Here is a 27,355-nt window from a genome sequence, read left to right as displayed (position 1 = left end):
AGTAATAATTAATAAAACCCCAAAGCATGATGTAAGCCCCTTTGATGCCACTGTTCTCTGCTTTAACAGGGATTGGCTGAGTTCTGCTAAGTCTCAAAATCGTTTCCAGTTTCTGGATAATGTATATATGCACATACATTGTTACATTTATAACCAAACCAGATCATCCTCAGTTTAAATATCCCCCAAATGGATTTGCTGTGATCTGAAAGGAAGATGAAGAAGAGCAGGACAGGGCAGGGAATGGCTGGTTTCACTCTCTCAGGATGCTTAAAGCAAACCTGGAAGGGACTTTCCAGTGGGGAGGAAAGCTTAGGGGGCTGCAGGGACCCCACTCACACCAGTACTTTAGCATTTACACCACTCACACCAGTGGGAGCTCCTGGTCTGGATCATGTGGCATAGGATTGCCTGCACAGCTGCTGATGTTCATGTCTAGTTCACATCAGGACATGGCATATCATTTCTCTAATTCTTTCCATGTGAGTTGAGATGCTCCAGTTTATCCTAAATTCCCTGCTCACTGACCTGATACTGACATTATTTTCAGGTACAGATAAAAATCTTTTTAGCATTTCCATGTCCTTCATCATTCAAACTTTAATGTTTGTAGCCTTGCAACACAGCTTTTGAACAGCTGGGCTAGTAGCCTCAAATAACACACAAGGGGAAGAGTCAAAAGTAAAGGCCTGGTCTGAGAATCAGTTCACATCATACTTTGGTCCCCATGACTAGCACTAGTTACACTGAAGGCCTGAAGCCCACCATAATGAAGCACAAAACACAGGACAGATAGGAGATTTGGTAAGTTAAACCAATCCTAAAGCATTTCCTCTAGGCCACACAACAGATCCTGCAGCAGATCAACCAAAGTGTTGGTCTCCCAAGTCCCATGCTAAGTCCAGTGGGTCTCATTTGCAAAGAGAGATTCACAAGAGCTTCACATGCCCACGCAGCTCATCTACACCTCTTAAGTTTACATTTAGGGCTGCTTGATGGCTAGACATTTGTGCTGACATGCATTCATCCCTACACACTCACCTACACGTGTCTCAGCGTTCTCCCTCCCTCTGCTCACATCTCTTACCTCTGCCTGGAAGCCTTCTACCAGGATGGCAACAAGAAGGTTGAAGAGCACATAATTGCCAAAGGTCATCAGGGCCACAAAGTAGAGTGCTGCCCATGAGGATGTAGATGCCATCCCATTGTACAGGACCACGTTCCAGTCCTCTTGAGTCAGGATCTGCAAAGAGGTGAAGGGAAAGACTCTCTAATTACTCCGCTCCTCTCATACACAGCAGATGCATTCAGATACTGACTCATCCAATTTTTCTTCTCCTTTTGACCTTTTCTGAGTACAAACATTAACAGGTCTCATGAAGAGAGACAGTAAAACATTCCTTTATTTAGGTCTTTGCATGTGAGAGCTGTCTTGTGGCCAAAATTCCCCTCTCTGCAGGAAGATCTAGCACACTGCTGCCCACAGACATGACTAGTTCAGATCCTAGATAGGGCAGCATGAAAGATGTGCTGGTACAAGTCCCATAATTTGGTGGTGGTATTGCCTCCTTTGATAACCATCAGAAGATAAAAGACCTGAGGCCAGAGCTGTTGTCTCCTTTTGGGCTGCTCTTTATAAGGCATCTGGAGCTGAAGGAGAGGGTAAAGGGCATGGTATTTGATGAGATAAATGACACTGGGTGGCTCAAGAAACTCAGGGATGCAAAGTGATTTCCATTAGATAAAAGCACTGACAAGCTGGGCAAAAAAATGTACATCTTTACAAAGCCTTGCTCCAAGGGACCTTCCTCAGGGATTCCTGCTTTTCTGAAGCCCAAAAATCCTGGGACCTAAGGGAAATGGATGACAGATTCATGCTCCACATCAATTCATGCTTACAATGAAATGGCCTCTAACCCTCCTAAAAAAGAGGCAGCTCTGGGGTTAGGACTGAATCATGCCACTCACTAACCTTCATGGGATGCAGGACTGAGCCCTTGTGTTCAGAGCCAGCTCTCTTTCCCAAGTGACTGCTGGAGTAAATGCAGAAATCTGTATTGATGTTGGTAAAAGAATAATGTGGAGCTGTGGGACTAATGCTGATTTTTGCCTTGCTCCTTTGCAAGAAGGAAAACTTTGTCAGAAGGTCTATTCTTCACAGTGAAGACTCAGGACTGGTTTCTACCTTAAGTGATACTGTGGTGAATATCTACTCTACATTCAGAAACTTAGCTTAACACTGTTCCATTGTGCTCCACTTGCTGCACTTGGGCTCTGGAGCCTGAGCCTTTGAAGAGAAAAGACTAATCTTTATATTGAGGATGTCTTGGAAATAGCAGCTTATTGCTCTAGTGTGGAATGTGCCAGTAATTTCAAGCACAGAACAGATTTTGTTTGCAGAGGAAACACAACTTTTTTATATAAGGAAGTTCCCAGCATATAGAGCCAGCACCTCCAGCTCTGAGTTGTGACAGTATCTGTCACTCGCAGTTGGATGAAGTTGTTTGTAAAGTGCATTTTTAGGGGATGAAGGCAAGTAAGGAGATAAGAGATCTACAGTACAGGACACTAGACTGTGGGTCTGATCTTACTGGCTTTATGGAAGAACAAGAAGGGTGGATTTTCAGGCCTTCTTAGACTTTACTTTTACTGACAACAGATATGCACACTGATGATTTTGCTTGTCTATCAGGGATTATAGAGACCAGCTAACTCAGAAACACTATCACCTTGCTCTATTAACTCCACAGTGCCATTCCAGTCCAAATTTGACACCTACTGGAACAGTTTTCCTTAAGAAAGTAAACAAACATGTCCATGTGGTCACACGAAAACTTCCCAGAGGATCCAGAGCTTACCTGAAATACGGTCACAATGGCCCAAAGTAAGGAATCAAAATTCTTTCGATCTGGAACTGTGTCTCCTGTATCAGTTTTCAGGCTGAACTTGCATCCAAAAAGATGCATACCAAGGATGCTAGAGCAGGAAAAAAGACAGAAGAAACACGTTATTGTGTGAAATACGGTTGCAGGGAGGATTGCAGTGATTTTTTGGACACTTTTCTGCTCCCAGTGTTTTGTGTGCTGGTGGTATGTCCCAGGAAGAAGCTCTGATTAAACCCTGCCATTTGGTTCTTCTGTGTTACATTTCAATTATCTACACTGAAGCTAAATCAGGGATCTTCTTTGTCTAGAAAATGACAAATCACACTGCCAGCTTCCTAATCCAACTGGTTTCCAAGAACAGGATACCGAGGGGCATTATAGGGTCAAACAGACAGAAATCTTGGAGTCTGTACAACATCCATCTCAAATATAACAGTGCTGGAGTCCAGTTACTGACAGCTTCCTGAGACACAGCTAAATGAGCCTCCCAGGAATTCCAGAGGAAATGTTGCCTGTTTGTGTGCTTCATTCATCTACGGAATTACAGTACTGCATGCAAAACTGAGACTGAAAAGTCTGTTGAGTGTCTGCTTGTCAGTCTATTGTGAGCACTTCTGTCACATAGGCAGCCTAGCAAATGCACTGTATTGTTACCCTGATCTACATATTACTTAAGCAAGCTGAACAAGTAACTGAAGAGCAGCTGCAGCCTCTGGTACCTGAAGATGAAGATGAAGAGCATGAGCAACATGCAGAAGGTGGCTACATTGTCCATTGTCTTCATCAGGACCACGAGCTGGCGACGGAGGGCGGGCATGAAGCGCACCAGTTTCAGCACGCGGAGCAGCCGAAAGGTTCGTAGCACAGAGAGGCCTCCATCCGACTGACCGATGATCTCCCACACACTGCAGGAACACCACAAGGACAAGAGCTAGAAGGAGCAGTTCTCTGCTGTGAAAGCTTTGGGCAGGCTGGTTTCTTACAGGATATCACAGCACCAGGAGCCCTAAAGGGGTAGTTTATCTGCCACCTTCTTTCTTGCTTCTGAAAGACACCTTCACTTCCCACTTGTGCAGACCTGCACGCACATGCATAACCTCCATCCTTTATAGCTAGTTTCTTGAGTCTTTAATTCCCTTGCTTTCTGTGGCTCTTCACAGCACAGCATGTCTCCTGCTGGTCTGCATCACTACAATCTGTCACAAAATGTGGATCACAGTTTTGTACCAAGCTTATCTCCAGAGGGTTTCATGTTTATTGGGGTGCGTTGGTTTGATCAAGCCACAGACTGGCTTTTGCTCTGGGCCTCTATTGCTTCTCTCTTCTCTGAATCAAAGGGATAGACAAACTCAAGCTATCCTGGTTTACACCTTTTATATCTCCCTTGACTTCTCAGCCCCAAATTACAGATCAAGGGGTGAACAGCACCCCCAGAAAGAATCCCAGCGTAAAGAGATGCTGCACAAGCTTCTCACCCACATGATTTGACATCCTCAGTTTATGCTGGTAGTGTTCCCCTGAAGAGGACAGCAGAACAGTGCCCTCTCCTACCCTCCTGCTTGTCCTATTCTGGCCTGAGTTATGTGTTAATTTGGGAGAGGGAAGGCAAGCTGCTGGGATAGGGACACTCACAGTACTCCTTTCCCAGGACCAGCCATTCTGCACTTCAGTGGAAAACTGACTACAGTGCCAGATGTGTGGCATAAATAGACTTTGTTCTCCATCTGCCAGGTCCATTTACTTTGGACAGTCCTTCTAATGACAGAAATCTGAAAGGCCAGGATAATTATAGCACATCATAGCCAGTGAGCCTTGGATTAGCACATGCCACGTCATTCCTGTTCCCCATCCCACTCCCCAGTTAGTCTGAGCCCTTGGGAGACAAGCCACAGTGGAGGAAGAATTGGCACTGACCTGATGACAACTATGATCCCATCAAAGATGTTGTATGGGTTCTTGATGTAGCCAAAGAGCCCAAAGGCAAGGAGTTTCAGGAGCATCTCCAGGGCAAACATGCTTGTGAAGACGATGTTACTGATCTCCAAGGCGTTGGTCAACTCATCTGGCTATGGGGCAAAAAAGCAACATGGTTAAACGGATGCACAGAGACAGATTAAGTGTCTGAGAGGAACAGCACAAAAGCTTCATGGACAGTCCCTGTAGGTCTTGTGGGAAACACAGAATCCCAGCCCATTTCTGGAGCAGCTGTAGAACAATACCAGTGAAAGTCAGTAGAACCAATAGCTTTATTTCCCTTGAGGTATTTATTGCCCTTGCCTTGCCTAAGAGTGGATGCAGCTTAAATCACAAGCACCAAATTACCCTGCACTATGATATCACTTTCCAGACAGAGCCCAAGACTTCCTTTCCTGGGAAGTGCAGGAATGTCTGCCCAGCACCCAGGCTCCAAACCATGGCACAGCATAAGGTGGGATGGGGTTTGCTCACTTACTGGAGCTTCTCCCTCACACAGCAGCAAGCTCTGCAGTGCACATTTCTAACGCTCAAGGTCTCTTCCTTGTTCTTTGCAAAAGCAAATGAGTCTTTTTCATTTCCTCAGTGTAATAATATTGTCTAGGAAAAAAGGTGTTATATTCATATCTGACTCATCTCCTGACTGATAATAGCTTCTTTTATTCCCCATCCATCATTTGACACTTTGGTAAAAGATGGCAGTCTCTTTGGGATGTTGTTGTATTATTTGAGGCTCTGAAGGGGGAAGACCATTGTAGTACTATGGCACAGCCACATTTAACTCCATGCTCTGCAAAGCGAATCCTTGCTGACTGAAGGAGAAGGTGAAAGAGTTAACTAGAATACAGGAAGAGCCCACACATCCCCTACTATAGGCAGTGACAGTCTGTGGGCTGCTAATGAACCATCATTCATGGGCTAAATTACTTTATGCAATAGACTGTCTTCTGATCAGACATTTATCCAGGAGAAAGAGCACTAAAAGCCTCAGTCCTCACGATTATAATCCATATATGCTAATTACTAAGGGACACCAGGGGGAGGACTGTGCAATTTTCAGCTCCTTAGTCTCCAGCAAGAAGTGTCTCAGATGGTATATGGTGCACCTCAACATGATCACCAGGCTGCCTTCCTCATACCCCCCTTGCTGAAGGGACAACAATTCCCTAACAATCATCAGTGTTCTCCATCCTATTCCTTTCCCTGATGATGCCGAAACAACCTGAGCAGTGAAAACACATCTAAGAAAAGGACTCTCGTAGGATGGCATCTAAGCAGCTCTTCAGCAGAGCCTGAAATAACCTTGTGGGCTCCCAGGGCCTGCCCTGCTGTAAGGTGATGGAACGTCATACTCACAGTGCACTAAGCTATATGTGAGGAGCAGCACATGGCTGGTGTGTTCGTGGCTGGTGTGTCTGATCTTCCTTCAGCTGGGGCTATACCAGGGAATTCTTGGCAAGAAGCAAAATAACTCACTCGATCACTTGCAGCCTGAGAGCTCCTTGGGACAGGATGCTCATGGCAGGCTGAGGATGGTTCTTTAGCATGCTGAGGCTGGGAAAAGAATGTCACAAATATCAGCAATGAAGCTGCAGCTTGGGCAGTCCCTGATGAAGAGTCCCTCTCCGGCATCCGTGTAGGCTCCCTTCCCATGCTGGAAGCTGCTCTAAGGTCTCCATGGAGCTTTTCTTCTCCAGGCTGAACAGCCCCAACTTTCTCAGCCTGTCTTCATACAGGAGGTGTTTCAGCCCCTGAGCATCTTCGTTGCCTCCTCTGGACTTGCTCCAACACCTCCATGTCCTTCTTATGTTGAGAACACCAGAAGTGCACACAATTATCCTTTACTGATCATGTTTGGTGTGAGGCAGAACTAATCTGGTGACAAGGACTACTGTAAGGTGAGATGTGTGGAGCACATGTGTGGACACCGAGGCAGAACCCAAGGATGGATAGTCCTTCATGCTGGCTAGGCTGCTGCTGGGAGCTTTTGTGTTATTAGAGGGGAAGCTGACTGGCAGATGAGCCAAGTGTCCAGAGCTATAGCCTTCAAATGTCATTACCTCCTTTCAGCAACAACCGGAGCCTTCAAACAGCTTGCCACAGACATCTGTGTGGCTTATAGAACGGTGTGTTGCTGAAAGCACAGTTCACTTCCCACTTCTCTCCCTCCCTGAAGAGCAAAGATTTAGAAGGAGAGTCAAAGAGACACTTGAAGAGAGACTTGGCCATTCCCCTGGAGTCAGCCACTAGGAGACACTGTTGGGTTGTTCAAATTTAAACCAACACTAAAGCAGGAATTTTTCCAGGAGTGTTTTTCTCTGGGAAAAACACAAAACTGTTGATTTGCTGAACACAAAACTTTTCATGGTAAGGATTATTTCTGTCAGACTTCCTGGCTGGAAGAAAATGAAGTTGCAACAAGGCTTGAAAATCGCTGCAGTGTCTTGTTTTGACCTTCTCTAAAAAGGAAACTTCAGGCTTTTTGCTTGTCATGAAATGCAACTTGCTTTCTAGCAAGCAATGACGACTCAACAAAGGCTGGCATCAAAATGATGCACTTCCAAGAAGGCACTTCTAAACTGGTATTATTTGCTTTTTGCCAAATAACTTTGCAAACCTGGATAACTCTGACAGGGAAACTACTCACCCACCATAAGGCTCCAAACAGCATCAGTGAAAACTTCCTTTTCAAATGATAGTGAGGGGGCACAACCCCCATTAGCTTTGGGTATCTCCACATCTTCTCCTGCTGTGATGACTGACTTTTACATTGGTCCAAGGTTTCAGAAACAGGTCAGGCTAAATGGAGAATGGCCAAAAGGCAGCCAGGTGGCATTGCATGAGGCTACAAACCACTCAGGAATGGTCGGCAGTGGTGTCCTGCTGGTACAAGGGTCCTCAGTGCCAGAAGCAGAGCCTGGAATGGGAAGTGCCATGCTGGCAACAGTCAGCAGAAACAGGCACAGAGAGTGGTTTAAACCCCAGGTCCCACTGGTGGGTTCCAGGCAATGCTCAAAAAGGTTCAGATCTGAGTACAAATGTTACAGATTTCAGATTCCAATGAATCCTTGTCCTTTGGCTGCAGGAGTAAGTTTCCCCCAATTTGAGAGAAGGGCAGAAACTGTATGGGATCCATTTGTAAGATTTCCATATCCTTGAAATGAGCTTAAAGTAGCAACCTTGATTTCAGGCAAAACATGTCCCAAGAAAGCACAACCACCTCTGCTCTCTTTGAAGGCTGTATCTATGCTGCAGGATATTTCAGTGATTCAAACCCATGTTTCTATTAGGGACAAGCCCCAAACTTTTCAACAATTCATTCTGAGTTCAGATAAACAGACAAAAAAAATCCTTTTTGAAACAGCTTGGGTCTGAAAACCTCAGCAGATGAAGCTCTTCCTGAGAATCTGACACCTCTGGTTGCAGCAAGATGTAGCACAAGCCCGGAGCCTTCCTGGAATCAGGAGAAATTCAATAAGAGAAACCCCTAATGGTCAAATTATTGATGGCTCCCTCCAAGGAGAGAATGAGGAACAGGAGTAGGATTTGCATTCTGAGGTCCTCTTCCTGCAAGTGAATTACTGCAGCTTTTCAAGGATATCTCTTTGTGCCTCTCTTTTCTCTCACCTGTTTTCTACCTCTTGTTTCTTGATTGCTGCATCCACAAGCACCTATTGTACACAGCTTAGGTTCAAGCACAGACAGGATGGCACCAAGCTTTGTCTGTGGCACCTTTTTGCTCTGATACTGAAATCATACCTGCATCACACTGGAGAAAGAGCTGCTAGACCCCTGGTCCCTCCTGCTGAATGAAGAGCGAAGGAAGCTTCCAGAATTAAAGACATGCTTTGCTTCAGAACTGCCCCCCTCCAAGCCCAAAGCAGCCAGTTCAGCTCCTCCTGAACCAGGAGCACTGAGGCTGGCAGAGACACAGAGAGGTGGTAAACAAATCCAGAACATTTAGTCTCATAAACATCCTTTGCACTTGGGTTGTTTTTCTCTCTCTAGTCCTGGGTCTAAAGCTGTCAATGGGATTTGGAGCACTTGTTTATGTTGGCTTTTCTGCTTTATAGTTTTAAGTTTGCTCTGCAGAGACTCTGACTGGGATGAAGAGATATAATGAACTGCCAACTCCTGCTTTGCTTCCGGATGCTCCGTATTTTCTCCCTTCAGCCCAGTTTTGAGAGATTGTAGTTTTCCAAATGCCAGTTATTCAATCGCAAGGGATTTCACCTGTCTGCAGGCTCTGGAATTCCCCATTTCTCTGCTTAAAAATCCAAAGGTAATGCATGAGAGAGGTAGAGAGAAGGAATTCAGGGTAATTGAGATGGAAGAGGGAGGAAAAATCAAACCCACACAACTTTTTAGATGAATAAATCCAAACCATAGCAATCAGTGCAGCACCAGATAACTTGCCCAGCATTAAAGCAACTAAGAGTTTGCAAAGGCATTTGCAGGCTATGCCCAAGGACTAAACGATGAACTCCTGATACTTCCTAGCAAAGAACAAGTACCAGGGATGCACAGAACACCAGAAGGAGCAGATCTCGCTTCAAGGACTTATTCTCCCTCTGGGAGTTATCACATTCTCCTCCTGTTTCTAAATGCAAGCTCCTGCCTTCCAGGGGCCAGGCAGTGGTGTCAGCTCTGGCTCTGCCTGATCTGTGGGAAGGGGGTGCAAAGGTTCTGCTCCACCCTATTGAAAGGAAACCTAATTATGGGGATTTTAAGATCTGCCTCACACATTCTATAATACACAGGTGGTACCAAGATACTTGCAACCTCAGTCATGATGTCACCAGCCTCAAGAAGGCAATAGGTCCCCCAAACTGTGCAAAGGGCTGCCAACCACAGTGCAATTCTCCTCCTCCCACAGTGGAGGGGCAGACGGTGCCTCTTGGCAGTGCAGCATCACGCTTCACTTCTTCATCATGAGTTCATCACAGATGAACATCTGTGCTCACTCACCTGAGAGGAGAACCAAGACATTGCATCCGGCAGTTCACCCCAGCCACAGGATCAGCAGGAAGCCCTTTGCATCTCCAGTGTGAAGCTATGGAGCTATACTTGGGTCAGCTTTTCCTCTATGGAGTGAGAGTAAAGCCCTCTTGCTTTACTCACTGAGCACAGAGCCTCCTACATAACTAATCTGTTTGATGAATTACTGGGCTCCATACTCCATTTGTAGGGTTTACATGCCACTGTGAAAGCCAGTTTTCTGGGACAGATTAAAGAGATGCTTTGGGAGGGATTAGACTTTTTTAATAAGAAATATTGTCCAAAAATGGTGGAAAATAGCTTAAATGAGGTTGAAGCAGTGGTACCACAGGAGGGGACCAAATCAATGGAATTGCTAAGAGCTCAGAATTACAAAATATTCCTCTTTTCCTAAAAAAATAGGGCATGTATGAAATGAGTGTGTAATATGAATATCACAGGCAGACTCCCACTGTGCTAGGCAGCGAGCACCAGTGTGGTAGCCTGGACCCATGTGCCTTCTGAATGTAGGATGAAGGGTTAGATAAAACATTGCACAAGACTGCTGGAGGCTGTGTTTAACCCATCAAGAAAGTGCAGAGACCTCTAACTCACGGCCTGCCTCCTTTTATCCGCTCTGCTTGGAGGTGACTGAGTTATTCCAGTCCTCATGGCACCCTGTGGACCTCTCCTCCACATGCACCACAGCTCACTTGCATCTAGAGCGATCCCCAGATCCTCACACTCTTCCAATGCTCTGGTTTCAGCTGGGATAGAGTTTATTTTCTTCCTAGTAGCTGGTGCAGTGCTGTGGTTTGGCCTTAGTATGAGAACAATATTGATAACACACCAAGGTTTTAGTTGGTGCTGAGCAGTGCTTACCATAGTTAAGGACTTTTCAGTCTCTCATGTTCTGCCAGCAAGGAAGGAACTAGAAGCTGGGAGGAAGAAGAGCCAGGACACCTGAACCAAAGGAGCCAAAGTGATATTTCATACCCTGGGACCACATGCTCAGTAAAGAAACCATGGAGAGTCGGCCAGGGGCTGCTGATCACTGCTCGAGGACAGGCTGGACACTGGTCAGTGGGTGGTGAACAACTGTTCCGTGCATCACTTGTCCTTCTGTTTTATTCCTCTTTTTATTTCCTATTATTATTATATTTCACCTTAATTCAACTATTAGACTGTCTTATCTCAGCGTGCAGGTTATATCTTTTCCCTCTTCCCTTCCCCATCCCACTGTGGGGGGCAGTGAGCAAGCGGCTGCATGGTACTTACTTGCTGGCTGGGGGGAAACCACAACATACAAGCTCAAGCTTTGGATTTGAAACCCTCAGCTGTGTTTCTTGCACACTCACTCCTTTGAAAGCTCACATCAAACACCAGTTTCTCACCCCTACCTTTTCCTATACCAAATTCAACTAAAGAGGAGCCTTAGTCTCTTCAGGTAGGCTCTGCACATGGCTCAGGAGCTATAATTAACAGTCACATCACAGGCATTTTGCTAAAGAGCAGATTTTGCCCTAAGGAGACACAGACATCAGCAGCATTTGCCCTCCTGGGCACAAGCTCAGACCCCTCCAAAGACATCCCAGCCATCAGACATGGCATGGGACAGGCCCAAGCTGAAGTTTCTAAATGCTTAATGTAGCGTGGAGGAGAATCTGTCACCTGGAGCACCCCTGAGGCTATTCATTATTTATCTTGTCCAAAACAATGTAATCAGCCATTCTGCATGAAAACAGATGCTCTATGTGCCAGCATCTGAGGTTTCTTGACTTTGTCCCAGCAGGTGTTTATCACCCAGAGGGAGGAACTCTGTCCTGCCTCCCCCAAACACCCTGTGCTTTACATGTCTGGGAGAAGAACATCCCAAATACCACTGCAGATTGACACTGGGATACAGAAACAGTGTAGTTATAGGGACCTGTGTGTCCCCCCCAACTATCACCCAGCCTGTGCAGCGGCTGAGGGCTGGTGACTGAAAACACCCCCAGGAAAGACACAGCACTACAGGCAGACAGCAAATTTCATACCTGAATAAAAGCACGAATGTTTAAGTCCATGTGATTTTGGGGGCATCTGCAGGCTCTGTCAATGCAGCCCTGGCCGAGCTGGGATGTGGAAGAAGTTTCACACATCAGTCATGAAGTGTGGGGAGTATGGTTTGACTGTAATAACAAACATGAACATCCCATGGCCCAGAAATGGGGCAAGGAGGGGCAAGGCAGTGACAAGCAGGGACTCAATCCTGCAGCAATTCTGTGCAGAAGTGACAAGGTTGCCCTCCTCTTTGCAAGCTCTATGCTTGTGCTTATTTACAGCCTTTCTAACACCTCTGGAGCAGCCTGGGTAAAGATCCTTCCTCTTGGAGGGAGTTTGAAGAGCCAGAAGGTTGCAGCTGAAGCAGAGAGCCAGCAGGGAACGTAGGTGACATCTCGGAACACTGCTACCAAATGTGAAGGCTACATCATGACCTTTATTACTCTCCCTTTTTTTGGTTGTCAAAGCCCAAACAAAACAATTCTATTTCTAAGGTAAGTAAATAAACCAGCAAAGCAAACAAGCAAAAATACCCCAAGCAATTCAAGACCTGCATTCTTTCCTCCTCTGCATTCCCTGCCCTTAAAAATAAATCTGAAAAATAACACAAGTGGGCCTTTCCATTTCTGCATTTGAAAATATTTCCTTTGTAAACCATTTTGATGCAGTTTATTTATTACAACGTAGGACTCGCTGTCTTAAAATCAACTTTAAGCTGGTTTAGTCCATCTAGACTGTGGTTCAAACCATGGAAATTGTCTTGCCTTCCTATGATATAACTCCTCTTACTAGAAAACACATTTTGGCTGGTGTTTTCCCATGCACAAAAGCACAACAGAACATGATTTATGCTCTCTGGCCTTGGAAAGGAACCAGGGACTTGAACCAGGATGCCCTAACTCCTAGAAGACTGCCCTGGTCACCAAGATGTTTCCTCTTTTGAGGTGCCTTCTGCCCTGTGTTTAACAGCCACACATCACAACTTCTCAGAACCAAAAGCTCTTCTCAGAAAGGGTTTAGGTGTCATTAGTGCCTCTACTAAAAGCTGTGACTTAGATGAGTTTGCACTGAGAGCTTTCCAAATGGGCTCACCCTAAAAGTAGGCTGGAAATAGAAGGGAAGAGAGCTCTCCTGCTTATGCCTACTGATGAATGTTCACTCTCCAGCTCTGGAATTAAAAATGGAGAATTTATTCTGCCCATCACCTCCACTCTCAGGTTTTATGCCTTCCTCTAAATGGGATCCTTCATGTGGAGCGATAACAGTTTAATTGAAGAGAGCCAATAGTAATTTTTCCTCCTTTCAATTGACCTACTTGATCTCCTAATGCTCTGTGGAATTGCTTTTACCTCTCTGCTTTGTGGTATGAAAGTCACTGCTGATAATTCCTTACCCAACTGCATATGGCCAGGCAAAATACGCTGCTCTTTCTGGAGCTGCAGACTGTGCATCAGTGAGGAATGGAGCAAGCTGCATGCAAGCAGGATGTACTCCAGCATTAGAATAATGCCATGCAAACTGATGTTTTCCAACAAAGACCACATTCCAAAGTCTTAAAGCCGCTTGGAATTCTTGTGTGAATACTTCAAGTTCACTTGATATTGACTCCTGGCTGAGAGGGTTTTCTATAGAAGAAACCTTGGCTGCCACATTTCCATCTCCTGCACAAGAGCTACAGATCAGCGACTTTGTTCTCTGGGATAATCAACTCTGCTGTAGCTTCCTTAGGAAGCGCTTCCCAGGGAGAAGGTCCCGCATGGCATCACATATTTGCCATATTATTTCCCCATTTCTCAGTTTCATTCAACAAAATGCAATTTCATTTCAAGTGGCACAAATGCCAAGCTAGATTAGATCAATTGCTGTCTTTTCCACCCTCAGGAGGAAAGGACCTGAGCAATGTGAAATGCTATCAGTTGCATAGAAAACTAAAGCTACTATTCCTGAAAAGTAGGCCAATCAGCTGGGTTCTATCCTGATGGAGGATCACTTGGTCTGACAGATGGCTATAAAAATAAGCCTGAAAATGAAGAAACCCCACCCAAATCCTATAAAATACCCCCCAGACACAGTCAGAAGTGCTCAGGTCCAGTTATTAAACAAGTCACAGGAGGAAAGAGCCAACCCTCCAGCTAACAACCAAGGATGAACACCTCCAGCAATACACTGGAGCACTGTAATAGCTTACCTGGGGACTGATGTTTCAGTGTGGACTCTGAGAACTGGTCATCCCTGTCAGTGCTAATACACTGATATATGCCTGAATGGAAGACAATGAATGCCTGATAATTCCTCCAGTGCTGGATGCAAGCAAGGAAATGCCTATTCAGACAGAGCTTGGTGCTAAGGAGAGCCACGATCTCTCCTTCACTGTTAGCAGTGCTGGGAGTGAAGCATCACTCAGGAGCACATAGGACACCTCATATCCCATAGTACACCAAGAGATGCCTCTGGCAACCTCCCAGTGTTCCGGAAATGGATCTGTTACTTGTAGCCCTTCCCTCTTCAGCAGTTCTTAAATACAAGCATGCTGCCACCCCACTCCACACAGGCTTAGTTCCTTTAAGAGCCTCTGGCAAAAATCCAAGGGAATTATATAGACTGAATCATTCCCATCCATATGCTGGTGGAGTCCTTCAAAGCACCAGCAGATCTGTGAGGCGTGACATCTCTTAGCAAGGCCTGTGTTGACTCTCATCCAATATATCTGGCTTATCCCTTGCCATGAAACATTCCCAAAGGGATTATATTCACACAGTTCTTGCCCATTGCAAAATGGTTTGCTCTTGACCACTTTCTGTACTGAAGTCAACAACGGTCAAAAATCATCAGCCTCGTGCCTGAAATCAGCTTTGCTTTGCTGGCAATCACAAAGTATGCATTAAAAAATATAATGCATCATTCATATCAAATTCTTTTCTTTTTCTTTATTCATTTTTCCTTTTTTTATATATTTAGAGTGAAAATAGCTTATATCTAAAAGGAAAAGGGGAACTTCAGCTCTTTCTTCTAGTTAATGCTATGGAATACTAGATAAGTCATAAGATTTCAAGAGCTGGAGCATTTAAGTAAAGCACATACAATATTGCAAACCCTGCTATGAAAGGATACACACAAAGAACATGGAAATACAGCCCCTTTCAGACACACGTGAACACAGGCGCCCTGCCTCAAGGAGCCTGCCCAAGAAATGAAGGTGAAGTGTTGAATTTCTTGGCTGCAATCTTGCAGCCAAACTACAGTTAGAGCATATGTATCACAGGCAGTTCTAAGCACGTCCATTGAAGGTGGCAAGAGATGAACAGCGAGAGAATAAAGAACTGTTTCCAGCCTCTTTGTGCTGTAAGAGGCACCTTTAGCAATGATCAGATGATCTTTAGCCACATCCAAGCAACAGGCCTTGCTCTCTGATAACAGAGAGATCAAAGGGCTCTGGGCTGTCATTAACAGACAAACTCAATAGAAGTTGTTTACTTCACCCAAGCTAATGGCACTGGAAATATTTAATCAAAAAATGGACACAGACTCTCTATTACTGCCAAGATGATTCAGAAGGGGCCACTTAAATCTATTTTGTCAAACCATTACTCATCCCTTGCTAATAGACCTTTATAGAGAGTCCCTTTGACAAATGCACATTCGTGATGCGCGGGCTGTGTACTGGTATCAGGAGATGAGGCACATCAAGAAAACACCATAGAGGATTGCTTGTGGGGAGAACAAGATAGGGAATATGTTTAGTCTGGATCTGATAAAGACCTTGACTCAGTCATCTTTTCAGCCCAAGGAGAGGAAGCTGAAGTGGCCTGGTGGGGAAAGAGCCTCAAGAAGAGGATAATTCTTCAGAAACAGTTGAGCAATGTGCTGTAACTGACCCCTGAGTGCTAAGTGGAAGAGACAGAAAGATGGGAGAAGATCAGGAAAGCTTTTCTAAGGATCTAGGATCTTGAGAGATAGAATAAAAACGATGGGTGGACATCAGGAAATAAAATGGATGATGTATCCTACAGCAGGGTATTGCCCACATGAGCCTTCATTCTTGGATCATAAATGAAAGGTTTAGTGTTTATAATGAGACACTAAATGTCAGGACTCTCAAGCTCTTTTCCTAACTCCTAGATCAATGTTTAGTGTCTCATGTGGTTCTAAGCACATATGAAACATTTGGGCACAAGCAGGTCTTTCTGGGCTTCCTTTTGGGATGTTCACCTTCTGGGTTGTCTTAAAAGATGGGAGATCACTTACAACCCTGACACAGAAAAAGTTGATCCTGCCTTAAAGGAAGAAGATGGACTAGGTGAGTTAAGTCCCATCTGCTGATTTCTGTGACCAAAAAGATCCCTTAGGTTCTTAGGACCCAAGCTGCTGTAGGCTGGCTAGCTAGCGACACTGTGTGTGGGAACTTCCAGCCCTTCTGTCCTCCAAGATAGGACTGCACTTGGTACAGACTCAGCTTTGATACAGTTTCTCTGCAGCTTCCAGAAACACTCCTGAAGAGCTTAAGATTCAAAAGCTTTATAAACATGGAAATGATTATCTGCAAATCCACATCAGTAATATAGACAGCAGCTCCTCTCTGCTCTGCAGCAAAGATAGGCTAGGAGCCAGAAGAACAAATTCAGGGAAATCCACCTTCTCTCCCCCTCTAGTATAACTAAAAGCAAGCCAAGCAATTGTTATAAGCTCATATTTGTCCCTGAGAACACAATGCTGCGAACAGCCCATGGTACTCTAGCCTGCAGCCAAAGCAGACAGATGGGAACTTCAGAGCTGCCACGCTGTTCTTGCAAGTGAATTATTGATACGTTCTTCTTAGCAATGAGCATCAGATTAAAGTGGCAATTAAACCCATCCACAATGATCACAAAGGAACAGCAAAAATGGAAAAGTACAAACCCAAAGCCTGCACTCTTATGACTGGCAAGGAAGGCTTCTGGGTCCTGATCCTTCAGGTGTGGCTTCACTAAGGGCCTGCATTAGAGCAGGTAGATAGTGGTGAGCAACACCCTTCTACTAGAGACAAGGGAACAAGTTGCTCCTTGGAGCTCATAGCCCTGTTTTAGCTTTGGAGTGTGTGTAATACAGTCATTTAAACTCAGAAACTTTAAAGTAAGGGCTATGATCACCATCATCCCTTTTCCTCCATGAGACAACAGCAATTCATTTGGCTAAGGCAAGAAAGGACAGGAGAGGTCAAAAAGGAACTACAACTCGGAGCTGCCCTTCAGCATAATCACATCACTTGGACATTGAACAAAGCAAAAGCCTGGAATTACGGAATGTGAACACAACCCAGCAGGAATGCTCAGTGACTCTTGTTCCTCCTCCCATCAGCTCTTTGTATCTTACAGACAGTGACCGGATTTTCACCTGGCAGAATTCCTCGATTTCAGTGGAATCACCACTGAGTCTGGAGATGTCCCAGTGCTTCCACATTTTCACCTTCTTGCCAAAAAACCCCAATGAAATGAAGTGATATTAAACCACTACCAATATTCACAGAGGAACAAGTAAGAAAATGTACAGTAAATAACTGTGCTTTTGCAATGTGTTCCTCTTGTAATATTTATTTCTAATGTTGGGGGAAGAGCACAAAAGTCTGGAAAACAGGACTTAAAAATAAGGACATGACTTTCCATTGCAGTTTTCTCGTTCCTTTGGCATGAAATATGCCTCACCCCCAAGCATGCCCTGGATTGCAGTCTGTTGCTATTGTTATGGGAACAAAATGATTCAGTAAAAAAGAAGTTTAGTCACTCTGATTTTATATAATGAAATCAAATCACTTCTAAAAATAACTAAATTCAATTATATTAGCTCTAATTACAGCAATACTAATTCAAATTATTGTAATTCACTACTACTATGAGGCTACAGTGCCAAGCTGCAGAAGATGAAGGACTGCTGAACACCTGAGAGTAGAGATACTCTCTCCTCCAGCTCAGGAGAGAGAAAGTATTGTATTTGGATGTATTTGGGTTTGGAGGTTGTCAGTTCAGCCTCGGTGTGTTGGGCAAACTGCTAGTGGCAACACTAATAACACCTCTCAAATCAGAAGCAGTGATGGTGTGAACACCAAAGCGCTGCAATTATGCGCTGCTGTCATTTCAAGGGGAGCTGTGAGGCAGAGAAAAGCAAAGGTAGAGGAGGCAGCACACTCCTGATTTATCATCTGGCTTTAACTGCTCTCCAGCAGAAGTTTGGTTCAGGTGAAGGGCCAGGTAGCCCTTTGCTTTCCTCCTCCACATGTCACCAGGCTACACCTGGCCCTCATGCTACACCTAGTGCTGTCTTGCCGTAACATCCCCCATCCTGATCCCACGCTGTGTGCAAGAATGATGCAGGAGAAACCCTCCAAGCAGAGGAGATGAGCTCTGGCTCACTACACTGCTTGCTCCTCCATGACAGCTCGACCATGCCACAGCCCTACTGAAGTGCATGGCTCTGCCAACCCACTGCCCACATCCTGCTTTCACCTGGGGAAAATCTGTCAGTGATGGCTCAAACCAAAGAAGAAATGGATTTCTTTTGCAGCCTTCCTCCACGCCACATTCAAGTTCTCCTCCTGGCAGCTTTTCACATCCCTGTGTTGCTCTGACTAGCAGAACTGATGCTTCTCCCACAGCAAGAGCCATGAGGAACAGGCACACAGGAAGGGCTGCTCCAACCAGCCCTCATGACTGCACCATCAGCGCCAGGGCTTTGATCTGACTCCCTGCCCTGGGAGCAGAGCCAGACAAGCCCTGTGGGAAAAGTAACCCCAAGAGTAAGCTAAACTGATCCATAGCCTCCAAACAGCTCTGTCAGTTCTCACATGAGACAGGCAACACAAGGTTTTGTTTGTAGGGAGTGGGAGTGAAAGAGAGCTTAGTTGCAATCTCCAGTGTCATGCCTTTAATAAACCAGTAAAGCTAAAACAATCCTTTGCAATCAGTGAGCCCTTGAGAAAGCAACTGAGCTCAGATGTTTCTACCCTAATGGAAATCCTCTTCGTGGGTTTCCAGAATGAAGAGATCATGGTGAAAAGCTGTCAAATTACTTTATTTCTTAGTCCCCAAACGTGTTAAAGGGTGGGATACACAGCAGATCTCAAGCAATTATTCTCTAAACATCCAGACTTGCTCAAATGCTCTTGTTTGAGAAGGTGGCAAGTGTTTCCATAGCAATGAGCCATTGCCTTGGTGACCAGGGACCTACACTGGTGCTGCTAAACCACTGCAACCTTTGGACATCTGAGCACAGCCAGGAGTTTCCTCCTTTGCTGTCAATGATAGTTTTGTTATTTTGGAGTCCATCCCTGTGGAAAAGTCACCCTAGGTGGTTGTGCTAGAGCCAGAGAAGCACAAATTACAACAGAGAAGCATCCTCTGCTCACATCTGCCTCTCTGCCCAGAATTAACTTTTCTATCAGTCAGGTGCAAACCAAACTTAGGGCCAACCCTGGCTACTCCTGAGCAGTGCTAAGCCTCAATCTCTAAACTAGAAAACTAAGCAGAGATGGCACAGCACTTCATCAGCCCAGACATCAAAAGTACGTTGATCTATATGCATGCAAACCTTTTAAGAGAGGTCAAAATGAGTCAGTTGTGTTAACAAGGTGAAGAAGTGAGCCTGCACATAGAAAAGCAGCTTTGCACACAAACAGAGCTCCTCTAGTAAGAGATTTCGATGGAAGAGTAAAAATACGTGTCTGTTTCCTTCCAAACAATCTCCAGATATACTTCGTGTTATCATAGAAGCTTTACCCTAAGCTCATAGAGCATCTCTGCCTTTGAGATCTGCTGCTTTTCTTCTCAACTTTATCATTGAAACACACACTCCTTCCAAGCAACTGGCAGCCCAAAACCTGCTCCAACTGAACCATTACATTAGTTTCCTTTTAGATTTGCACAAAGCATTCTGCAATTCCAAGTGGTTTCTATGGAGATACTAAAAAATGGGAACGGCACCTTCTGGGTGTTGAATTTGGTATGGAAAAACTTGGGTGAGCAGCAAACGCTGGGCAAGAGGAGGGTGAGGAGTGAATTAGAACACTACTTCTTACTCAGAGCTGCAGATAATGGGGGTAAGTTACAGCTCTGGCTGACAGGCATTCACCAAACTGACACACTGCAGTAAATATCATGCAGTGTTTAACTGCAGGCAATGGGGCAGTAATACAGGTGGGGATAGCCTGGCTGATTTCCTTATGGTGACAATGTGATGGGGACAAGGAGGGACGTGAGCATTTGTGAGGCAGGAGCAATCCTCATGCATCAAGAGGTTTCTGGGAGTACATTGGAGCTACGTTTGGCTGCCTCTCAGAGCAGCTCTATCTCCTTCGTCTACAAAGCTGGGCAAAGGAGTCCAAATCTTGCAACTTCCTACACAGTCTATTTTAGAGTCTCAGAAACAAAAACAACACACAACAGGAAGGATGTGATTACTAGAAATACATCTGAACTCTCCCACACCCCAGCCCCACCAATCCTGAAGGCTTCACCATTTGCATTGTTAAGACAAAAGCTTTCACATGCCATCCCATCCATATGGTCCTCCCGCATCAGAGCTCTGTGCTGCACCAGTGCCCAACTCCCTCAAAACCCATGCTAGGTCCCTGTTTGGCTCTGCTCTGCTTTTCCTAGGTACTAAGCTAGACACAAAGACCTGTAGGTCTTTCACAGCTACCTTGAGCCACAAAGAGCCCAAACACGAGTTCAGTGACCCTAGAGAGACACAGCTACAAGCCTTAAGGCTCTAACAAGACCACCTATACCAAGTACACTATTCCCAAGTCTATTTGATACATTTCAGACCAAAGTTCTATTTAAACAAAGGCCAAAAACTATTTTGCCTTATTTAAGCAAGTCTCCATTAAAATCAACCAGCCTGGTCTTCAAACTTCAGACAATACACATGCAGGAGTAAGGAAGCTCACAGAAGCAGTGCAAATGTGGTGAGGGGGTCTGAATAGCACGGTGTGCCCTTGCTCTTTGGAGGAGAGGCAGAGTATCTAAGAAGAGGCAGAGTATCTATTCCTTCAGCCCTGGTAATGGGACATCTGGTTTTAAGTGAACACACAATAAATGGTACGAAGCACTGTCTACCTCCTGGTGAGTGCTCACCCCTGGGATTTGAACATATGGCTGCATCAAGTCTGGCTAGTGCCAACCTGATTCTTAAACTATTAAACTGTCCCCTCAGGCTCTGTGTCCTGTATTTGCTGTGTATATTGTACAAGGGAAAAGAATTTGATTTGGGGTTTTGAGAATTTCAAACAAGGATACACAATTAGAGAGGTATTTGCTTCAGATGATGATAAATAACCCTGGACTGGAGAACCTCAGAAAATCTCTGCTCTTCACTTGCCTGTGATGACACAGTGTCTTCTGCAGGGTTGTTTTACATGCTTTCCCCAGAGCCCAAACTTGTTAACCTTTATTTCACTGTATGTTTGCAGAGGAGTGACAGTTGCAGCCATAAATACAGCATTTAGATTTCATGCTATAGTTAAAAAATCAAATATGTATGAAACCCTCTGCTATTACACAGAGACAAGTGGGGGGGGGGGGGTGAGGGGGGAAGGAGTGGGAGGAAATCCATAGCATTAAATCATTTCTGAAACACAAAAGGACTTCTGCAATCTCAGGTGGGAAACATCCGCTCCTCTGATAGCTTCAGGGTCAGTATCTGTCTGTTGGGCTCAGCCTGCCTGTTCATCACTCACTTGCAGATTAATCCCTGTTCCCGAAACAGGGAGAACTGTGCATGAGAAAGGAAGGAGCAGAGACATGTCCTCAGCCTTCAACCCCCCCCCACTACAGCAAGGGAGTGATTTCCGCTACTTTGGGGGTGGGGTATCTGTATATGCTGGTACTGTGGCAGTTGGAAAGGAGGGATGTAAACAACATAAGTCCAGTCTGAACCTCAGGAGATCCCTGCGGTATCCTAAAGAGGGGACAAAACAGGGAAAGAAGGGCAGGAAACATGAAGAGGAACAGGAATGCTGTTTTGAATTTGTTCAAAGACATATACCATGTTGTCCTCAGAGGAAGTGAAGGGCCAGCTCCCCCTCACCTCTGGCTCTGGGGGCTTTCAGAGGCATTCACAGCTCCTCAGCATAAACTGGGATTTCTGGCATTGAATCACCCTGCACTTTCATGCTCTGTAGTTCAGTCCCTTGTACTCTGGCACATGTATCAGCTCCTACCTGCCAGACCTCCAATGTGCCATATTAGCAGTTCTGCTTTAAAGACATTCAAGGTGCTGACCTATTCTGGTAGCTTTGAGAGCCCTTAGCACAAGTGAGAGATCTTCTGCAATACAGTCCCCATAACACAGGCCATTTGCAATGAGATAATTGCCCAGCAACTCACGCTGCCTTCAGATGCTCTGCCTGAAAATGACTTACACAAAGGACTTTAAACTGTTTGTGCTCCCAGGCAGCAGTGACCAGTGATGAACAATGCTGACAGGGTTAAGTTTTGCCTCTGAACCCTTCACAGACAAAAAGAAAACTGATTCTCTCTCTTATCCACAAGCAGCTTGTGGCTTATTTCCTTTACAGACTGGATTTGGAGCTGTAAAGCTGTGCCTTGACTCTGGAAAAGTCTGAAAGCAAGGAGCAGCTGGGGAACAACAGAGCCAGGGCTTTGCTCCCCTGCTCCCATCACCAAGCTCCAGGTAGAGCTCATAGGAGCAGCCAGCACACTCTGGCTTCATAAACTACCTCAATCCAAACTAACATTAAAGCATAGACAAGCCCATGTATAGTCATGCCGAGAGCCAGAGAACTACAGGATCCGTCTTTCTGCAGCAAAGTCAATTCCCTTTGGAGTATGTAAAATAAATAAACCACTTCTCTTTCTGCTGTTTTCTCCAGGGGCACTATAGCAAAGCTCTGGATTTGTCTGTGCTATGGGACAAATCCAGGTTTGAATTTGCACAGGCATCAGGCAGGAGGGAAAACTGAGATGCCTTCATTGGGAGAACAGAAGCCAAGTGGTCTTCATGCCCCATCCTCCTCAGTGGCAGACTCTCTGCTCTAGCAGCTTTACCACTGATGCTACAAGGCCTGTGCACAGACTGTTTTTCCCAAATTGGGAGTCAGGCTGTCTTTAAGGCTGTAAACCAGACAGAGCAAACAAAAATAGAGCTTGAAAAGAATGCATGTAGGCATGCCAAAGCTCCTTCAGTTTGGAGTAAGAGTCTCACTCCTTTCAGATGCAGCTCTCTTGCCCACCTCTCAAAAGCATTTATAAAAAGGCATCCTGATCTTGTAACAAAAGCTCCAGGAGGAGATTTCAAGGAGACATTTAAAGCTTCATTCATAATTCTGGAAAATCTCATTGTCCCAGCTGGAGAACCCTGGTTCAACCCTGACGAAAATTCATGGCTCAGGTTGACAGCAGCAGTAGACATACCTGTTCATTTCCTTGCAGTGGTGGTTCTCCATTGGTGGAAGGAAGCAAATTACTACCCTGAGCATCTTTAATCCTGGGCCTGCTGATGGGGGCAGCCTCTCAGCTCTGAGGTACCCAGAGAAGGCTAATGTACAGGACACCTCAGCAATACCACTGAATCCCCACACAGAGCTTTCTAAGTTGCCATCATTTCATATGTACTGCCAAATACTAACCCTCTTTGCTCTCAGGTATGGCATGTCTGTCTTTTTTTCACCTTCCTGATATTTTCTCCATTAAATCTATCTTTAAGTTATTCTGTATCTTCCAGGTTGACAGAGAAAGCATCTACAGGGAGTGACTGGAAATGCACCAAAGTATTAAATTAAATGTGACTATTTCCTCTGCCTCCTAAACCACCAATCTATAGACACTGCTAGTCCTTGGCACAGAACCATCATGTACCACCCTCCTCATCCTCCTATCTGCATATCCCCTTGTGTTAAATTCCTGTTGCATTTGGTTTGAATTTGAGCTGTAATCTCAATTTCACAGAGTCTACCTGCAACCTCCAGGCACAAAAACCAGTGCCAGAAGTGCAATGTTCTGTTTCCACTGTTATTATTACTTGTAATAACATCTATCAGGCCCTGCCTGGGAGCCCCACATAGAGGGGGTGATGTACACAGTACAAAATGCAATCCTTGTCTTGTGGAACAGAAAAGCCAAGACAAAAGATGGGTGCAAACAGACTGGGGAAGTGTAAGGGAACAAAGAGACAGCCTCAGCTAACATAGGAGGTGGCATTCCTGGTAGATGAGCAGTTGCATCCTCCCTGAAGTTCCTGAGGCAAATCAAGCTGCTCTTTGCTTCCTGCCACTCCAGGGCATGATCCTCTCCAAGCCTTGCCTAAGCATATTTTCCTGCCCCCATCAGTTGGTTTGGCTGTCTCAATCTTTTGCATTTCCTCCTGTGCTGCTCTCTCCTAACTCTCTCTTGTCCCTGCAGCCCAGCTGTCTCTCATGGAGGCAGCCAGAAGGCTGGCAAGCTGCTGTCATGTGCAGTACCAAAGCCACACAGGCTACTTGAGGGACCATGCTAAGGCTCTGCATGTTGCCTGCAGGCACCACGATGTCTCTGGAGCCGCTGAAAACAGCTGCCATGAACTGAATGCTCGAGCTCTTTCTCCAGCTTGTATCTTGTCCTTGCTCAGGCAAGGTACTGCCAGGTAGAAAGGTGTTAGAGCAGGGAGCATGCTCACCCCAAGGCCTGCTTACCTGATCAAAGCCAACCTCCCCTCACCAAACCCACTCCCAGATGAAAAGCATTCAGCTGTCGGCCAGCAGAAAGGTACGAGCTCATTGCAACACCACACTCTTTGTAAAAGCCACCTACTTCATTACAGGCCCCCCTCTCAGTGCAGTTTCCCTTTGCAGAAAGCGAACACCCTGCTGTCCAGCTGTGTCAAGCCTCCCTGCCTTGGAGCACATTAGAACCATTGTCAGCACAACATTTGATGCTGGCTGCCCGTGGCTGTGATTTACGCACATTTCTGTGATGAAATGCAGCTGGCAAGTGCACTCTGCTTTCATTCTCGGGGCTATATTACACTTGGTTTATTTTACCTGCCAGTTGAAATGCAAACAATCTGTCTACATTCTATATATAGTCACACGTTGCCATCATGTATGTTTATGAAGCATGGGGCTTTCATGGATTCAGTCGTGGAAGCCTTGCAGGGCACCATGACTCTCAGCTGACTCACTGCATGACCCAGATGGAAGAAACACATTTAGTGGGTCCTGCATGGTGTGGGTCTGTTATGGTGCTGTGCAGATCTCCAGTCTCCATGCAAAAACTTATGCTGGGAAGCACATTACTATCACTTGCTTAAGAAGTCTCATCTCGGCAGAGAGCAGATGTGATTTATATGGCCAATCCCTCAACACAGAGAACAACTAATGGCGTAAGTGAGGGGAAGGAACTGAATCATTGGTGGTAGTAAAACGTGCCTATAGTTCCCCTGGGAATTTCCTAATAGTCTTCCCTAGGCTTATGAACACATCTATAGGAACCAGCTCAGACTGCAAACTCCCTTTGCAACGCCTAGCTCTGCTGTTCTCCTCATCTCCCCTGGCTGCTCGGTATGTCAGCACTCAAATGAGTTATTACACGCAGTTTCTGTACTCTGGAGAGGTGCTGTTCCTGTCTGGTAGGAGGCAGAGGAATAGAAGGATCTCTAGTAGGCTTTCCCTTATATAGTAAAAAAAAATATACCAAGAACATACAACAATCCAACAGCAAGAAAACAGAGCAGTGGAGGAGCCAGTGAAATTACAGAAGAGAGCAAGAGAGAAGGCTCCATGAACACAACTCGTGGTAGCCTCCCCACAGGATATGATTTACACCCTTTGCCATGACAGCAGACAATGATCTAGCCCTGAGCCAGGACACCTGCCTTTTAACTGCAAACATTTGCTATCATTTCATACTATCTTACCTCTCATCCCTGAATCCCTCTAACACAGGAATGACACCTTGGCCAGGTGTAAATGCTCCACATCTGAGCTGCTACTGGCTCTGAGCAGAAGCCTTGCAGCCTGAACTGTCCAGAGGGGATGTCAGAACTGCTACCAGGTTTGTTAATGTCCTGACACAGTGGCTATATGCAGAAAAGGGGGCCTATATAAAGGTGATGTGATCTTGGGGCACAGAAGAGGATGGGAAACACTCCTCTTTTCCCCAAGGTCATCAGATAAAGTCCTTCCCTTCCAAATGGGAGAGACAGAACTCAGCTTACCACAAGCTGTTTGTTGAAAGAGGCAAATTTCTGTTGCTCTGGTCAGGAGACCCAGTATGTATGGTCCTACCAAACCAACAGTTGATGAAGACCATCTGCTTAGTGCTGGGACCTCAGAGGGGGAGCAGGTATCCAGCTGACAAAGCCCAAACACAAAACCAAAGGATTACTAAGGGCAGAAGGATTCTCACATCATTTATGCAATAAGCACAAACACATGGGGCTGAATGTTCACACCCTGAGCTGGGCTGGGGGAATCTGTTTGCTTCAAGTCCAGCCAACGTGTCAGTCCTTAAAATTGGATCATGCAAGTTGGAAGAGCAAACAAGTTTTGCTAGCTGAAAGTGAGAATTTCAGATCAGGATCATACTTTATTGACTCACAGCTCAAAAGGAATTTAACAAATTTGCTTCAGCCACTGCTGAAAGATTCTCCTCTGCTTTCTGCTAAGTGCTGAGCTTTCCACGCCAAAGCAATTTTTCAAGCCAAAATTGACAAATGCTAGAGGAGAACGTCACTGGAGAAGCTGGTTGCTACCTTAAATCACACAGAATTACTTTTACTCCATAAGAATAAAATGTGCTACTCAGAACCAATATTCTCTTCCACTGATAAGCAATGGGCTGCTGGGTGCTCACCAAGGTCAGCTCCAACTACTCCAAAGACAGCTGCTCTGAGCAAAACTTGCCATGGCTGAGGGATCAGAAAAGCAATTAAAAGCTCTTTGAACAGCAATAGCTTAGAACAAATACTAATTTGTACTTTTCTTCTGAGAAGTGAATATAAAATAGCATTTCTAGTGCCATTTGATGTAAATTGAGCTTTTATGTGGAATCATTACAAGTATCAACAGCTACTTCTGCAAATTCCTCTGGGAAGCCAAGTGGGGGTCTCTCCTTGACTTAAACCAGAGGTCTTCATGATTGAATTCAGAGCCCATCCTTCTGCAGATATAACAACAGCATCTCTCTTGGACAAACAAACAGGAATCTGCCCTTGTACTGGACAATCAAGGAGCTGGGAATCAAGGCAGAACAAAGAAACAGCAATTATTTCTTCAGACTAGTCAGTGAAGCACACACAGGAGCTGACTCTGAGACAAAAAAGCATTAGCTTTTAGTGGCAGAGAGGCACTTGGAAACAACAGCTCCTGAAACAGGACCTGTCTGCACCAGGCATTTCTCCCCACTGTCCCAAAGACATGGCAGAGGTCATGCTTTTGGAGTGCACTGTTCCTGCTTGGTTGCTGCAGTGCCGTGGCACATTCTCGGATACTCTGGAGAGTTGTCAGCTGC

At 45.3% G+C, this 27,355-nt stretch overlaps 1 protein-coding gene across 1 annotated transcript in view; it reads right to left on the bottom strand.

Annotated features, from left to right (window-relative positions):
• The window catches only part of CACNA1H (calcium voltage-gated channel subunit alpha1 H), a 225,953-nt gene that overhangs the window by 43,097 nt on the left and 155,501 nt on the right, over window positions 1-27,355 (bottom strand). The window contains exons 10-13 of the mRNA XM_034065342.1: window positions 4,800-4,951; window positions 3,605-3,790; window positions 2,859-2,976; window positions 1,088-1,243 (exon numbers count right to left, since the gene is read on the bottom strand). Coding sequence (XP_033921233.1) covers window positions 1,088-1,243; window positions 2,859-2,976; window positions 3,605-3,790; window positions 4,800-4,951 — 612 coding nt within the window. The remainder of the gene's footprint in view (window positions 1-1,087; window positions 1,244-2,858; window positions 2,977-3,604; window positions 3,791-4,799; window positions 4,952-27,355) is intronic.

Source organism: Melopsittacus undulatus, chromosome 8, assembly GCF_012275295.1.
Source record: "Melopsittacus undulatus isolate bMelUnd1 chromosome 8, bMelUnd1.mat.Z, whole genome shotgun sequence".
NCBI classification, from domain to species: domain Eukaryota; kingdom Metazoa; phylum Chordata; class Aves; order Psittaciformes; family Psittaculidae; genus Melopsittacus; species Melopsittacus undulatus.
This window is presented reverse-complemented; position numbering and strand designations above follow the sequence as displayed.